The following is a 16,874-nucleotide window of genomic DNA, read 5'->3' as shown; positions in this document are numbered from 1 at the left end:
CCGCACACATAGTGATTTCCAGCATCTGGGGGCAGGGAAGGGATGGTTTATTAATTGTCTCTGGGAGACACCCCTTCTGAAGAGCTCACAGCATGTGTGAGTCACTACCTCAAAAACCCTTAAAACCTACTACAGTATAAGGGAGTACAATTATTCCTGACCTGTAAGGACAGAGTAAGAAAACTTGTTCAAACCTGTGATTATGTTCCAGGGCTCTGCTGTTTAACCCTCCTCTAAGGGAACCATGCTTATTTTTCTCCCCAGCCTATACTGTCATTTAGATGCATAATCTCAGTTTTATTTTTTAAATAGGATTTGGGATTGTTTCTTACATCAAGGTTTTCCTCTAGTGCAACACCTCCACCTCCCCCCGCAACACACAGAGCTTCCAATCTCAGAGGAAAAGACCAGAGTTTATAAAGAAGCCCCAGATCCCAGATCACCCACTGGTGGTGGGATGCTGAGGGGTGCGATTTAGCAGAGAAATGAGCCCCTTACACGGGTTACGAATGCTGGCATTGAAGGCACACGGTTTGTGTTTGGCTCTCTGCTGTGCCACTTACACGCCGTGTGACCTTGCGGAGGTCACTTACCTAGGGCTGATTTCCTTGTTTGTGAAATGAAGATAATAATCATAAATGCTTTGGAGAACTGATGAATGGATTAAATCATGAGAAGCATTTAGCACAGTTTCTGGGACACAGCAAGCATTCGAAAAACCTTGAGGAGTTATTGTGGTTATAGGCTGGTAGGAAGTGTTGTAAATTATTTTGCTACAATGTCTCTCATCTGACTTCCCTTTGGCTAACTCAGGAGTTCTCAACCAGAGATGATTTTGCCCCCGATGGCACATTTTTTGTCAGTGTCTGGAGAACTTTTTGGTTGTCACAATTAGGGACCGCTCCTGGCATCTAGTGTGCAAAGGCCAGGCACGCTGCTAAACATTCTTCACTGGACAGGATAGCCCCTCACAAGGAATTATCCAGCCCAAAATGTCAACAGTGCTGAGGTTGAGAAGCCCTGGAAACTAAACATTGTAGGATTTATAATCTACTGAAACCACGTAACAGTTTTAGTTACTCAGATCTAGGAAAGTATTTTGCACAATTACCTGGGATCTAAAAAGTCAAAAATATGTTTGGATTATAGAAAGAGCACTAATGAGGGGCGCCTGGGTGGCTCAGTTGGTGTCTGCCTTCGGCTCAGGTCATAATCCCAGGGTCCTGGGATCGAGCCCCCGCATCAGGCTCCCTGCTCAGTGGGGAGCCTGCTTCTCCCTCTCCGTCTGCCCCCCACACACACACTCATGCTCTCTCTCTTGCTCTCTCTAATAAATAAATAAAAATCTTAAAAAAAAAAAGAGCACTAATGATCAGCCTTGATAATTTCTGAGATTATGCAGCCTTTTTTCCAGCCATGAAGGGACCATTCATAACAGCAGTTTCTTACCTGACCAAAATGATTTCTTAAGATCCACTACACCATGGTCTCTGTTTGCTGTAGCCTGTTCTACTGCGATTTTTATTTCTCACCAGTTGAGGGGACCAAAAGATAAGTTTTCTTTAGACACCAGAGACACAACCCAGGTCCTATAAGCCTCTCTCACTTTCTTGGAATCCCATCTGAAAGGTGGCCAACATTTAGGACTGTTCCTTATTCCGTGTCTACCGGAGCATCTTAGCCAGGTGGTGTCAATGACAAGTGCAGGAAATCTCAAATAATGCAAGGTGTTATGTGGCCCTCCTTTGTATTAAAAATGTTTGCTGGCATCAGTATAGACGTCATCTTGGATTTCTTGAGTGTTTTTCATGTCTTATCTTTTGCTTATAAAATAGCTTTGTATTTAGTTTGGTATTTTATTCAGAAAGCACATTGGAGTCATAAAATACCAAGGTTTTGAAAGTCCAGACTACTCTCCCCAAAGAGGAAAATGTGCAATCAAAATAGCATGACATGCATACAAATTCAGAAGTATGTTCTTAAAATATTAAGAATTAGCCTTTCTAATCTCCCTCTCCATAAATCCTTTATCTCTAATCTAACAACTAATCATTGGCTCAAGATGGTCACAAATTATATGTGGCATTTAAATCTACTATTTTATCATATGTAAAAATTTTAACACCATAATTAAGGAAGAATACTTCTCATCAGTCTGTCTGCAATAAAGTGACCTTGCTAAGCTTTGTGTTCCTTCTTGCCCCAATATACAAACCAGTCTCCATGAGTGACTCACCTGCTTTCTAATGACTGACCGTCTTGTTACGTACATTACCTGAAACACAAGAAAGTGTTAGTGAGCTTAAAACAGCGCTTCTTAACCTGAGATTTACCTGGGGAGGTCTTTTTTTGTTTTTTTTTAAGATTCTTTTATTTATTTATTTGAGAGAGTGAGAGCGAGAGAGCATGAGCAGGGGGGATGGCAGATGGAGAGGGAGAAGCACACTCCCTGCTGAGCAGGGAACCCAATGCAGGACTCGATCCCAGGATCCTGAGATCATGACCTGAGCTGAAGGCAGACCCTTAACCGAATGAGCCACCCAGGCGCCCCTTACCTGGGGATGCCTTTAAAATCCTGATGCCCTGGCCGCATGCCAAGGTTAAGAACCAGTGGTTTAGAAGAAAATCTATTAGGATGAGCTGAGGCAAAACACCTAAGTGAAATTTGTAATGTTACTGTCTTGATCTATTTTCAGGTATTTAGGCATGGAGACCGAAGTCCCATTGAAACCTTTCCTAACGACCCCATTAAGGAATCCTCATGGCCACAAGGATTTGGCCAACTCACTCAGGTTGGTTGGATTTTCAGCTAAAGTTTGCTGATGAGTCTTAAGGGAAACTATGTGGAGTTTGTAATACATTGAAACCATATAACCACTTCAGTTACTCAGATCTGGGAGAATATTTTGCACAATTACCTGGGAACTAAAAGTCGAAAATGTGTTTTGATTGTGAAAGGCGAGGCACTAATGTTTAACTTCGACAATTTCTGATCATGACCAAGTCACCCCTAGTGACTAGTAACTGTAGGAAAATTGTATAAAATTGCTTGTTTTGATCTTCTTTTGCCCTGTTTGGGTTTATTAAAGCCTAAGAGCTGTGCATGGCAACAGATGAATACATTAGCTTAAAGATGCTGAGGAGAGCCAAGAGATACTTGGAAGCCTGCCCCCTGAGTTTCTCAGCCTCTTCCTGAGGAAGTAGAAAATAATATCATAATCGATAAACTGAATCAGCAGGGTTGGGAAGACAGGATTCCTCTGGAAGTGCTGATATCAAATTTTATTTTTCATCAGCTAGATATACTGGGATTGAGGCCTTCTTATAAATGGTCTTAAACATAGGGAGCCCTACTTCCTAAAGAGCACCAAAGGAGAAGGTGAAGGTGGGGTTGGTGGGGGACAGAGGCATCTGTAGTCACTGCCCCCGTGACCCACTCCCTTCTCTTGCAAGAGTGGATGGCTCTTCTGTTTGGAGCCAGCGACCACGTGTGTTGCTTCTGTCCCGACCAAAGCAATGTTTAAATACATTAAGAAAATGTCATAGAATGTTTAGAGTTGAATGTCTCTAAACATTTAACCAAATATGTAACTAAGCATTTAAACCAATGGGTCTCAGTCTTGGCTAAACATTGAAATTATTTGGAGAGCTTTAAAAAATATCGATGTCTGTCTGCCTCCCAGACAGAGATTCTTATTTAATTCATCTAGGGTATGACCTGGACATTGGGATTTTTAGAAACTCCTTAGTTGATCAGTTGACTCTAATGTGCAGCCAAGTCTGAGAATCACTTCCCTAATTCGACCACAATGTTTCATAGAGGAGAAATCCCACAGAGGCTGTTTGAGGTCAGCATCTTTTGGCTCCCCGGTCAGAGCTCCTCCCACCATACCTCACTCCTACCCAGCTTTCAGCTCCTTAAACGAGAGAACATATATTATGAAATGATCACTGTTATAAATTTAGTTAACATCTGTCATTTCATAGAGATACAATAAAATGAGAAAGCAAAAAAAAAATATTTTTCCTTGTGATGAGAACTCTTGGGATTTACCCTCTTAACAACTTTCATATGTATTATAGAGCTATTTTATCCATAGTCGTTACACTGTACATTAAATCCCTACTACTTATTTACCTTGTAACTGGAAGTTTGTACCTTTTGACCACCTTTTCCCCAATCCTCTCCCCCCCATCCCCTGCCTCTGGTAACCACAAATCTGATCCCTTTTTCTAGGAGTTTGGTTTTAAAAATTTTTTTTAGATTTCACATATAAATGAGATCATATAGTATTTGTTTTTCTCTGTCTGGCTTATATTATTTATATTATAAAGTCCTCAATGTTTATCGATGTTGTCATAAACAGCAGGATTTTATCATTTTTTATGGCTAAATAATATTCCATTATAAGGGGTGTGTGTGTGTGTGTGTGTGTGTGTGTGTGTGTACCAAACTGTATGCTGTATATCTTGAACTTATACAGTGATGTATGTCAATTATATCTCAATAAGACTTGGGGAAAAAAGAAAAAATGCAGATTCTAATTCAGCAGGTCTGACATAGGCCTAAGAGTCTTTATTTCTAATATACTCCAAGGTGAAGCCAGTGATGCTGGTACATGGCCACTCTTGAAGTCGCAAGGTTCTAGAGCTCAAATGCCTGCCCTTGGCCAGGTACTTGCAATCTACATAATGACAAGGTGATGGCTTTCTAGGTCAGTGGTTCTCAAAGTGTGGTCCCTGGACAGGCAACATCACCATTACTTGGAAACTTGTCAGAAATGTAAATTGTCTGGCCCTCCGCACTGAACCAGAAACTCTGGGCTTCATTTCTGGGAACCTTATTTTAATGAATCCTCCAGGTGATTCTGTGCATGCTGACATTTAAAAACCACTGCTCTATAGAAGATGACTCTTCAAAATTCAGCTGTAAGTTAGTACAACAAATTAGGCCCAAAGTACCTGCTTCTTTAGCTACCCATGTCATCCAGGAAACTAGCAAAACTCAGAGCACACATTACTCTTTCCCCACCTCCTTCCCCATCCTAGGGGGGTGGTGATGATCATGGTAGCCAGGAATACAAGCAAAGGAAGGAGTCGGACCAAGCAGAGGTTATAGGGACCACATCCTCTCTGACTCCTGAAGTTCTAATAAAACTCAGGATTAAAGACAGACTTGAAGGTAGTGTTTCTCAAAGCATGGCACTCTGTTGCACAGATCTGAATCACGTGGGGCACTTGTTAAAATGCAGATTCCAGGGCCACCCTGGGATCTAACAAGCAGGAAATCTCTGGGGGAAATGCTGAGGCATCTGCATTTCAACAAGCATCCCTAGGTAATTTTGCTTCTGATACACAGTAATGCTTGAGGATCACTGAACTAAAGCAATATTTCTCAGTGATTACTGGCCATCAGAATCTTAATAAGCTTGTTAAAAAGGGGTTCCCGAGCTCCACTCCCTGCCAAAAATTCTGGCTCAGAAGGTCAAGATGGGGCCTAAGACTTTGGTTTCTAACATACTCCCAAGTGATGCTAATACTGCTGATCCCCAGACCACACTTTGGGTAACAGATTCTAGTTTTTCAGGAACCAGGCGTAAATAAACTGTGCAGATAATAAATCATTATACCCAGAGGTTGAAAGTGATCTTCAGATTCATCAAGTCCAACCCATTATCAGATGGTTGAATTCTTCCACAAAACCTCCACCAAGTGGTCAACCAGCTCTCTTGAATGTTTCACCAACAAAGATGAGCCAGTGATGTTCTACCACACCAGAGATGAAACCATTTACTTAAATCAGATCAATCACCAGCTATTAACTGTGCAAAGCTCTATGTTAAGTGCTAATGAAGGTGCATGAGTTTTCTCAAGGAGTCATGGCTAAAGATTACAACTCTTTTTTCTTGTTTTCATTTAAAAATATGTCGTTGTTGTCGAACTATTAAATTACACCATGGTTTGCTCTATACATTCAATAAGGAGAGATGAGACTCATACATGAAATACACAGAATTTACTTTCACTGATTTTTGCTTTTATTTGTTCCCATAGCTGGGCATGGAACAGCATTATGAACTTGGACAGTATATAAGGAAAAGATATAGAAAATTTTTGAATGAGTCCTACAAACGTGAACAGGCAAGTTGGGGAGCCAAGAGTGGGAACCTATTTCCTTGAAAGAATTTAACATAATGTTGCATTTATAAAAGTGCTTTTCCAGTTTCCCAAAGAACTTACACAAGTCAGAGATCTTATTTACAAATGTACTCCTCTTTTTTTAAAGATTTTGTTTATTTATTCGAGAGAGAGAGAGGGAATGAGAGCATGAGTCGGGGGGAGGGGCAGAGGGAGAGGGAGAAGTAGACTCCCCGCCAAGCAGGAAGCCTGATGCAGGGCTCTATCCAAGGACCCTGGGATCATGACCTGAGCCGAAGGCAGTAATTTAACCAACTGAGCCACCCAGGCACCCTAAATGTACTCCTCTTTATACAAATACTTTGTTCCTAAAAAATTTATGAACATGACTAAGTGCAAAATTTTATGGACACCTATTGGCTTGGCAATTAGCCACCACTTAATTGGTCTCTTTGTCAATTCAACTATTGACATACCAGGTGGCATTCTCATAATACTGTCTCTTCTATAGTAGATATTATGATCATGATGCTACCACAATGTTTGCTAATGTTTTCATGTGAGGGTCCTGGCCTTTCTCAAATGTACTCTTTGCTCCACAGGGAAAAATGCACAGTTCCAATCAGTTGGAATCTCCTTTGATTTTCCCACTCTAGGTTTATATTCAAAGTACGGACGTTGATCGGACTTTGATGAGTGCTATGACAAACCTTGCAGGCCTATTTCCCCCAGAGGGTATCAGCGTCTGGAATCCCAGCCTACCCTGGCAGCCCATCCCAGTGCACACACTCTCTCTTTCTGAAGATCGGGTGAGTATTCTGGAAAAACCTCCTATTTGGCCTAGGAGGAGGAAGGCAGGTTGCCCAGTACTTGTGGGTTTGGAGGTCTAGACACTGCTTGGTCTGTGCAATCTTAATCCTTTTCTAAATAAAGCTGCGAAGGACAAAGTAGGACATAGGAAGCCCCAGGCAAGAGAGAGTAGGAACAGAATTTCAGTTTGGACCTTTATCATCCACTTTGTTTTGCCACCCTTTCAACAAATGGCAACATGGGGGCACCTGGGTGGTACAGGCAATTAAGCGGCCAACTCTTGGTTTTGGCTCAGGCCGTGATCTCCCAGTCATGGGATCGAGCCCCACATTGGGCTCTTTTGCTCCACGCTCAACGCCAAGTCTGCTTGAGTTTCTCTCTCCTTGTCCCTCTGCCCTTCCCCACCACGTGCTCACTCTCTCTCTCTAAAATAAATAAATAAATCTTTTTTAAAAAATGGCAATTTGCCCCTCTCCATCTTCACATGTACACACACACACACACACACACAGAGTTCCCCTTGTTCCACTTTCAATTCCCAAGCTTTTGGTGCCCCACATAGGGTTCTCCTCCCTCCAGAATATTCTAAGACCTCTCTACCTACAAAATACCCCTCCCCACATGAAAACCCCCATTCTGAGGTAGGGGAAAAAAGAAAAGATTTGAGTGCAGAGTCAGTGACCAGCACTTTGATATGTGCCACCATATTTACCTTTCATAACAACCTTCAATGGGCAATATTACTGTTCTCCTTTTATAGCCAGGGAAATATGTGCTCAAAGAAAGAAACAAAATAGGCCCAGTGCCGCAAAGCTGGTAAGCATCACTACTGGGACTAGAACCAGGCCTATCTCATTCCAGAGCAATTTCCTTCCCTATAAACTAGTGGTTCTCAAAGTTATTATATTAGAATTACCTGAAAAAAAATTTTTTTAAATCCTGGCACCTAGGGCACTCTCTATCACAAATCGGGATCTCTGAGGGTGGGATGCAGGCATAGTACTTTTAAAATAATCCCCCTGGATGATTCTAGTGGATAGCCATGTGTGAGAACCAGTACCGTAAACCAAGCTGCCTGAATGAGGCTATTTGAGAGAAACTCTCAAATTTATTTTGCACTGGGTAGGATGCACCAAAAGCTCTTTAATATTTTCAGAGGAATTGCTTTTGGTTTTAAATAGTATAAAATAAATCTAATCTCCCAGGTGTGGAATTTAAGACTATATGAAGGAGGGGCACCTGGGTGACTCAGTCGGTTGGGTGTCCGACTCTTGATTTCGGCTTGGCTCATGATCTCAGGGTGGTGAGATCGAGCCCTGCTTCAGGCTCTGATGCTGGGCGTGAAGGCTGCTTAAGTTTCTCTCTCTCCCTCTCCCTCTGCTCCTCCCCCTTCTAAAAAATAAAAATTAAAAGAAAAAAAAAAGACTATTTGAAGGGAAAGTTTTGGGACAAGGAATCCGTGCTAATTCCCCTGCAGTCCCACTGTAAGCATGACCATGTCATCTCTTGGTAGCTGAGGCTTAGCATGACTTCTGCACTTGGACTGTTGCCCAGGGGCCCCTGGGGTAGGCTTCCAACCTCTTTGCCCTGCCAGTACTCCTAGACATTTGACTTAACTGTTGCATCTGATGACGTAAGAATCTTTCCCAAATACTTTGTAGAAACAGCCTGACCCTGTCAACCTCACTCAAGGTAAGTCTACTCCAACCACTTTTTCTGGTTTCCTGACAAGACAGGGTGATTTGTTTGTACCTCTTTCCTTCACAGAATCAAGAGAGAAGTATTATGATGATCAATATTCTTAGGAGTTTGTGAAAATTTTCTTCCAAAAGAAAAAAAAATCGCTTTTGCCGCAGCCTTTTCTGCATAGATAGACATGGACAGCAGCACCAAATTTAGCCAGTGTAGACCAAGGTAGATGTTTAACCCTTAATCCCGAAAGATAGTAATAAAATTATGTAGGAAAGAGACTATAGGAGCTATCAGAAGAGGAAAAGAGAGGGGCGCCTGCGTGGCTCAGTCAGTTAAGCGTCTGCCTTCGGGTCAGGTCATGATCTCGGGGTCCTGGGGTCGAGCCTGCTCCTCCCTCTGCTTCTGCTCCTCCCCCCTGTTCGTGCACGCTCTCTGTCAAATCAATAAAATCTTTAAAAAAAAAAAAAAAAGGAAAAGAGAAACAAAGGAGAATGAGGAAGAGAAGCAAGATTATCTACCCATGGCTTCCAGCTATGTCCTCACTAAGATAAAAACAGTTCTAACATCAACTAAGAAACCTAACAAACATCCATTAGTCAACACACAGTTATTCCCAGAGCTGTGCTAAGTGCTGTAGAGAAACATGAGGCCAGGTTTCTTCCCTAATTTATCACCCATTTGATGAAAACAGATTTGCATGTGTGACACGTGTAGACCAAGATACCAAGTGGTGGGTGATGAAGCAAGGACAAGCTGCACCTGCTAGAGGAGCTCACAAAAGGACGCCCGTGGCTCTACCACAGGGCAGCCATTCCAGCCTTCACGGAGAGAGTGAGAGCTTGAACCAGACCTCGGAGGAGGGAAGGAAAGGAGAAGAAGGCAGCCCAAAAGCATGGCAGTGGGTGAATATACAGAGGGCTTGCCCTTCTGTGTCCAGAGTTCTTATTTAGAAGGAATGAAAATGTCTGACTATGTTGGGCACAGACAGGAGAAACTAAATATTTCAGGACGACTTGTGAAAACCTGGTTAAGAAATGGAAGAGCTTTTGTGAATTGCAAAATGCTGGTCAAATATTTAGATGATTATCCCACTTATTTTCAGCCTCTTTCAAGATGTGGGATGGGAAAACAAAAGTCTAGGAAGACTGAGTAATTCCTAGACCTTTAAATGTCTAGTAAAACCTAGACCTTTAAATGGAGAGTCCTGTGCCCATTCCTCCGCAGTGCCGTTCCTTCGGTGGGAAAGTTGGAAGGCCATGCAGGGAAATTGAGCTATAAAGCCGCAGACATAAAAAGAACCTGTGCACATTCGTTCTTCAGTCCTGTGCACACATGATGAGCCGTGCTCCGAGGAATCTATCTGACCACGGTTTGGAAGGAAAGGATACTGGAGCCTCGGAGAACACCTGTTGAAGCCATTCAGGAATGAGGAAACGAAGGTTTGAAATTAGATGGTAAAGACATGAGAGGAAGGAAAGAAAAGTAAGGCAAATGACAGAATCAGGAAGCAACTTATTTTTATTTTTTTAAGATTTTATTTATTTGAGAGAGAGAGTATGAGTGGGGGGGAAGGGGCAGAGGGAGAAGCAGACTCCCCACTGAGCAGGGAGCCAGATGCAGGGCTTGATCCCAGGACCCCAGGATCATGATCCGAGCCAAAGGCAGACGCTTAACCCACTGAGCCACCCAGGTGCCCCAGGAAGCAACTTATTTTGAAAAAGTTTTCAGAGCAGCTACAAATATGCCAGGCTCTGTTCTTGGCACTGACAACACAGCAATGGACAAGACAGACAAGATTCTGGCTGTCCTTGAGATGACATTTTATAGGAAATAGATGATAAAGTAAAAAATAGTAATAATCTCAAATGGCGATGAGTTCCCCAAAGGAGATAAAGCAAGGTAATGTGATCATGGCTGGGCCTGAGTTAGAAGAGCCTGGTGGGAGTCACCAGGGGCAAGGTCTCGGGCAGGGAACAGTCTGCAGAGCCCCCAAGCCTGTGAGTTCAGGGGACAACAAGGAGGCCCCAGTGTTGCTGGAGAAGAATAAGGGGGCAGTAGCAGGAAAGCAGGACAGAGATCTCTAGGGTTAACTGAGTTTGGATTTTATTCCAAGTAAGATGAAAGCCTGGGAAGGTTATAAACTACAAAATGGCATGATCTGATTAATGCTTTAAAAAGATTTGTATTTAGGGGCGCCTGGGTGGCTCAGTCGTTAAGCGTCTGCCTTCGGCTCAGGTCATGATCCCAGGGTCCTGGGATCGAGTCCCACATCGGGCTTCCTGTTCGGCGGGAAGCCTGCTTCTCCCTCTCCCACTCCCCCTGCTTGTGTTCCTGCTCTCGCTATCTCTCTCTCTGTCAAATAAATAAATAAAAATCTAAAAAAAAAATAATAAAAAGATTTGTATTTATAAAAATAAAACAAAAAGGATTAGGGTACTATGGTATGGAGAATGAATTGTAAAGATGGAAAGAATGGATGGATGCCTACCGACCAGATAGGAGGCTCTTGCATTAGTCGAAATACAGGTTATGATGGTTTGGACTGGGAGGGAACAATGAATATGATGAAGAGGAGTCTATTTTGGATATATTTTGAAAGTAAACAAGCAAAACTGATTAGTCTATGAAACAGGATGATAAATTTTACCATTGGCCAAAGTAGATAGATTACAAAGGCAAAATGGTTAAAAATGAAGTTGATTTCAGTTTTGTACATGTTAAACTTGAGGAAGCAAAGAAACATCCAAGAAGTGATGTCCACTAAGGGCTGGAAAGAGAAGACCAGCCACAAATGGAAAGTCAGAGCAACAAAATAAGCTGAGGAGTCACCAGCCTAGAGATAAGGTTACAGAGGATGAGGATTGTCCAATTTAAACTCACCCCTTTGTCCTCATAATGGGTTTTAATAATAATATTATTAATAATAATGCCCTTATTTGGACTGGAACTTAAGTCAATGAATGGTTAATCAATCTCTATCCGGAACCTCTTATTCATTTCTTTTTTTTTTTTTTTTTAAAGATTTTATTTATTTGACAGAGAGAGAGAGACACAGTGAGAGAGGGAACACAAGCAGGGGGAGTGGGAGAGGGAGAAGCAGGCCTCCCACAGAGCAGGGAGCCCAGTGCGGGACTTGATCCCAGGACCCTGGGATCATGACCTGAGCCGAAGGCAGACGCTTAATGACTGAGCCACCCAGGCGCCCCCTCTTATTCATTTCTCTATAGTCGTGTGCATGGGGTGGAGGGGCAGGATGCCTTTGCACACACATGTGTATCTCATGCTAGAAATATAAGAGGTCCAGTAGGAATCGAGATAATAGTTATATCAACATGGAAAACCAGGAAGTGTGAATATTTACCAACAACACAGTCCTATTTAGGCAAGTTCATGAAAGGGGGGAAAAAAAAGCTTTTCAGTTCTGGGTGCATATCCTACTATGTAAGACAGACCATTTATCTCTTTTTCCTCAATTTTAGAATTTCCATTCAGCTCAAACACATTTGAATCTTTTATTCAGATCACTTTGCACCTAATGAGGCTTAAAATATGGCTGCAGCTTCTTTAGCAAAGTTCTTCTGACTAATAAAGACTTTGTGGTTTTTCTTTTGTCCTCAGTTGCTATACCTGCCTTTCCAGGACTGCCCTCGTTTTACAGAACTTAAGGAGGAGACTCTCAAATCGACGGAATTCCAGAAGAGGTTGCATCCTTACAAGGTTAAAAATCATGTCATTTAGTGTTGCACAGGAGGGTGGGGGTCAAGAAAAAGGATGAAGCTCCAGCTTCTTAAAAAGTGTGGGAGGTGGGGCGCCTGGGTGGCTCAGTTGGTTGGGCGACTGCCTTCGGCTCAGGTCATGATCCTGGAGTCCCGGGATCAAGTCCCGCATCGGGCTCCCTGCTCAGCGGGGAGTCTGCTTCTCCCTCTGACCCTTCCCCCCTCTCATGTACTCGCTCTCTCTCATTCTCTCTCTCTCAAATAAATAAATAAAATCTTAAAAAAAAAAAAAAAAGTGTGGGAGGAATGTGTCTGCCAGTGGCCAGTTAGAGCAGTGGGTTAAACATTTAATGACGGTCAGTCATCACTGTCTGGTCCCCTTCCCTGCGTGGGGCCACAAGCCAGTAAAGAAGCCAGTCCCTTTCTAATCCTATACCCGTGTGCCAGAAGGAACCAGACGAAAGTGCATGGCTGGGTCAGAATAAATGCAAGGCTAAAATGATCTGCCCTAATGACGCTGAGGGGCTGGGACCATTGATTTCATATATAAAGGATAGTCTTTTTTATTTTATGTTTCCATTTTGCAAAATACCCCTTTTTAAGACGATGCTTAAAAGGTAGATATAATGCTTTGTGTTTTTAAAAAACAAAATTTTGAATCTCTAACACATTTCCATGGTTCAAAAATTTAAAAAATATAAAAAGGAATACAGTGCAAAGTCTCTTAATGACCCCACAGGTAACTGATGGCAGCATTTTCTTATATAGTCTTGCAGTTTCTTTATGCATATGCAAATAAATATGAATATATTCTGGTAGTATCCCCTTTGCTACACAAAAGTAGTATACTGTATTCACAGAGTTGGACACCTTGGGTTTTTTTCATTTAACAATATATCTTAGAAATATTATTCAATCTGTACGTGAAGAGTTTCCTCATTTTTTATAACTGCATTGGAATTCGTGGACGTACCATACTTTCTTTAACCAGTCTAAATTGATGGACAAGTGAGTCATTTCCAATCATTTACAGTCTGTATGAGTATCTTGTGCATCTAAATAATTTCACAAGAATATCTGTGGAATAATATATTATAATAATAATTAACTTGGAGAATGCACAACTCTATGATGTTGAGTATTCCTTTCTTGGTACATTATCCTATTTGTTCTTCAAGAATTTTTTAAGGTTTTCTTCACATAGGTCTTTACATTTATCTTTAAACTTGTTCCAAGATTATAATATCTGCAAATAACCTTGGCTTACCTCAACTTTTCCAGTATTTTTACCTCTGATTTCTTTTGCGTATTTGTACTGGCCAGTACTTAGAATAGAGTAGGACATAACAGTATTGGCTGTAGGCATCCTCATCTTATTTTTTATTTTAGAAGTGTTTCTCTATTAAGCATGCTGGCTTTAGGACCAAATAGAGATATTTATACCAAGTTAAGGAACTAACCATCTTTCCTATTTTTTTTATTGTTTTTATCAATACTAGTGTTTAATTTTTTGAAAAATCTTTTTGACATTATTTAAATACAATCAACGAGCACCTGGTCGATTAGGCGGTTAAGCATTCGACTCCTGATTTCAGCTCAAGTCATGATCTCAGGGTTGTAAGATTGAGCCCCAGGTAGGGCTCCGTGCTCAGCGGGGAGTCTGCTTCTCTCTCTCTCTCTCTCCCCCTCTGCCCCTTCCCCCAATGTGTGAGTGCTCTCTTTCTCTCTCTCTCTCAAATAAATAAGTCTTTAAAAATATATATATAATCAAGTTATTTTTCTCCTTGGATCAATTACTAAGGTTAATTATATTCGTAGATTTGCTACTAATGAGCCATCTTTACATGTCTAGACTCAGGCCCCTTTTTTGGATATTGAATTATTTGTTAATATTTTACTCAGACCTTTTGCATTCATATTCAAAGTATCATTGGACTATAGTTTTCTTTTCTGGCCAGCATTTTGTCACTGTCTGTGTTGCCCTTAGTTCATAAAAATATTTTGGAAATTTTCTTTTTTTTTTTCTTTCCCTATACTCTATAACAGTTAAAATAGCATTAGAATAATTTACTCTTGAAAATCTTGGTCGAATTTCTCCATAAAGTCATCTGGCCCTGGGGCTTTGGTTTGGTTTGGCTTGGTTTGGGGGAAGATCTTCAACAATTGTATTTATTTTGTGGATATCTGTTTAGGTTAAATTGGCAAATTATATTTTCCTAGAAAATGTATCCATTAAATAATATCTTCCACAAGGATTCCCAGAAATTGCTGCCAAATTCATCAGGCAGATAGCTGAATAGTGGGTCTCATTACCATGACAATCCAAGAATAATACAGAACCTAGAGAAATGTTTGCATCCCACCCAAATTTCAAATGTATAGCTAGATAGCAGGTCCAGTTTCTGTGGTATATTCCTGAGGTGCTTTGGCCTAAGACATGGTTTCCCTTCTCATCTTGATCAGTCATTTATGTGTGAGTTCTACTTCACCTACTTCCCCAAAAATTTTGAGGTAGTACACTTGGCCTGATTCCAGGACAAACCAGGAACACGTGGCAGTAAGCCAGCATGCACCCACATTTTTACTGTAACCATGAAAAATGATCAATTAGTGTTTGTGAAATTCTTTGGGTTCATATTACCACAGCCAATATTCCTGGTGCACTTTTCTGTGAAGAACAGTGTTCTCAGTGGGGGCAGATTTGCCCCACAGAGAACACGGGCAATGTTTGGAGACACTTTGGGTTGTCACAACTGAGGGATTAGGGATGATGCTCATCATCTGGTGGGTAGAGACCGCGGATACAGCCAAACATGCTACAAAGCACGGGGCACCCTCCACAACAAAATTATCCAGCCCCAAATATCAGTAATGCTGAAATGGAGTGACTCTAATGTGGAAATGTTTTCTCTGTCCGTGTGTGTTTCAGGATTTTATAGAAACCTTGCCAACATTTACAGGATACCACACCCAGGACCTTTTTGGAATGTGGACTAAAGTCTATGACCCTTTATTTTGTGAGGTAAAAGAAAAAAATATCAAAAATTAACTTGCAATCTGATTTTTTGACTTATGCCTATTTTGAAACAGATGAATACACTTTCTTACACTTTTTGGCAGATATATTAATTATGCTTCCTTTGACATTGAAACATAATTCAAGACTTCTTTACATTAAATTGAAAACTAACTTTTTCTCTCCATTATTTATGTTTTCACACTTTCGAAAATTGCAGGCAAAATTGCTTTTCTTCTATGTCTTGCCGTTTACTTATTTTTCAGTCACTCAGGAATGCTGGGCTCCTGTTACGGATTTTAATGAAAAAAAGCAATGTTATTATATAGACAGGGCCAAAAAAAAAGGGGGGGTACTTGATTTCTGGATATAGAAATAAGCAAGACAACTTTAAGCCAGGCTATTGAAATTGGTTTATTGGGAATCTCTTCCTTGCTATACATGCATATGAAATAACCTCTGAAACTCAGTTACCATTGGGGTTTTCAAGGCTAACTTGGTATTTTTCACTCACTATGCACCACCTACTGGCCAAAAGGAGTACTCTGTAATCCTGTTTTCCTGACTGGGTTCACTGAATCCTGGGGCAAAATTCTGACCACCCACAGGACTTATATCCACCTCTGACCTTGAGGTCATCATAAGGGCCTGGGGGCCAGCAATTATTTTCATGGTTCTGTGTCAGTAACAAACGACACAATTTGCCCCCCTCCATAACAGTTTATTGACCTTCACATGACCTTCCTGATATTTTCACTTTATCATTAACATCTGTTTCAAGGAAGATTTATTAGCCTTATAAAAGACTCTTGAGGGGCGCCTGGGTGGCTAGTCAGTTAAGCATCCAACGCTTGGTTTAGGCTCAGGTCATGATCTCAGGATTATGAGATCGAGCCCCATGTCAGGCTCTGCCCTGGGTGTGGAGCCTGCTTGGGATTCTCTTCCTCTTCCTCTGCCCCTACCCACCCCACCCCACCCCCCGCCAAATAAACAAATCTTAAAAAAAAAAAAAAGAACTCTTCAATAGAGACAAGAGCCCATATTTTGGTTCAAGTCTTAATTTTCCTTTTTTTCTTCCTTACTACGGGTTGATCTGAGCTGTTGCATGATGTGGCCGTGGTGCGTGGTTTCCTTTTCACTTCTTTCCCACTTATTTCCTCCCTAGGCATTCCACTTTGATTTCCTCTCTCAAGTACTCTCTCTCTCTCTCAATCCTATCTTTGAATCTGGATTCTTAATCAACTTTTCATAGCAAGTAAGAAATATTGGCAGGAAGTCTGCACCAGTCCGGCTGTCTAGCTTATTCATCCATTTAATATATATTCACCAAGATCCTACTGTGTGTACAGTGCACATTCCCCAGAAGGCAGTAAACTGGAAGCTGATGGGAGTGGAGGGTCTGGTACTGAAGGCTCCAGAAATACATTGCCTCTCCCAGCTGTCCTCTAAGGGCACTCACTCAGCTTTGACAGAAACATCATCTAACCCTGTCAGTGTCACCT

At 41.5% G+C, this 16,874-nt stretch overlaps 1 protein-coding gene across 6 annotated transcripts in view; it reads left to right on the top strand.

Moving 5' to 3' along the window:
- Positions 1-16,874, top strand: part of ACP3 (acid phosphatase 3) — a 65,458-nt gene that overhangs the window by 4,641 nt on the left and 43,943 nt on the right. For 5 of the 6 annotated variants that reach the window (XM_078071763.1, XM_078071765.1, XM_036089933.2 and 2 more), the window contains exons 2-6: positions 2,697-2,792; positions 6,055-6,141; positions 6,795-6,947; positions 12,259-12,357; positions 15,286-15,378. In XM_078071763.1, the coding sequence (XP_077927889.1) occupies positions 2,697-2,792; positions 6,055-6,141; positions 6,795-6,947; positions 12,259-12,357; positions 15,286-15,378 (528 nt within the window). The remainder of the gene's footprint in view (positions 1-2,696; positions 2,793-6,054; positions 6,142-6,794; positions 6,948-12,258; positions 12,358-15,285; positions 15,379-16,874) is intronic. The other variant, XM_078071766.1, reaches the window with a different exon arrangement.

Source organism: Halichoerus grypus, chromosome 1 (assembly GCF_964656455.1).
Source record: "Halichoerus grypus chromosome 1, mHalGry1.hap1.1, whole genome shotgun sequence".
In the NCBI taxonomy this organism is placed as follows: Eukaryota; Metazoa; Chordata; class Mammalia; order Carnivora; family Phocidae; genus Halichoerus; species Halichoerus grypus.
Note: the sequence above shows the minus strand (reverse complement) of the source record. Positions and strands in the feature narration are given on the sequence as shown.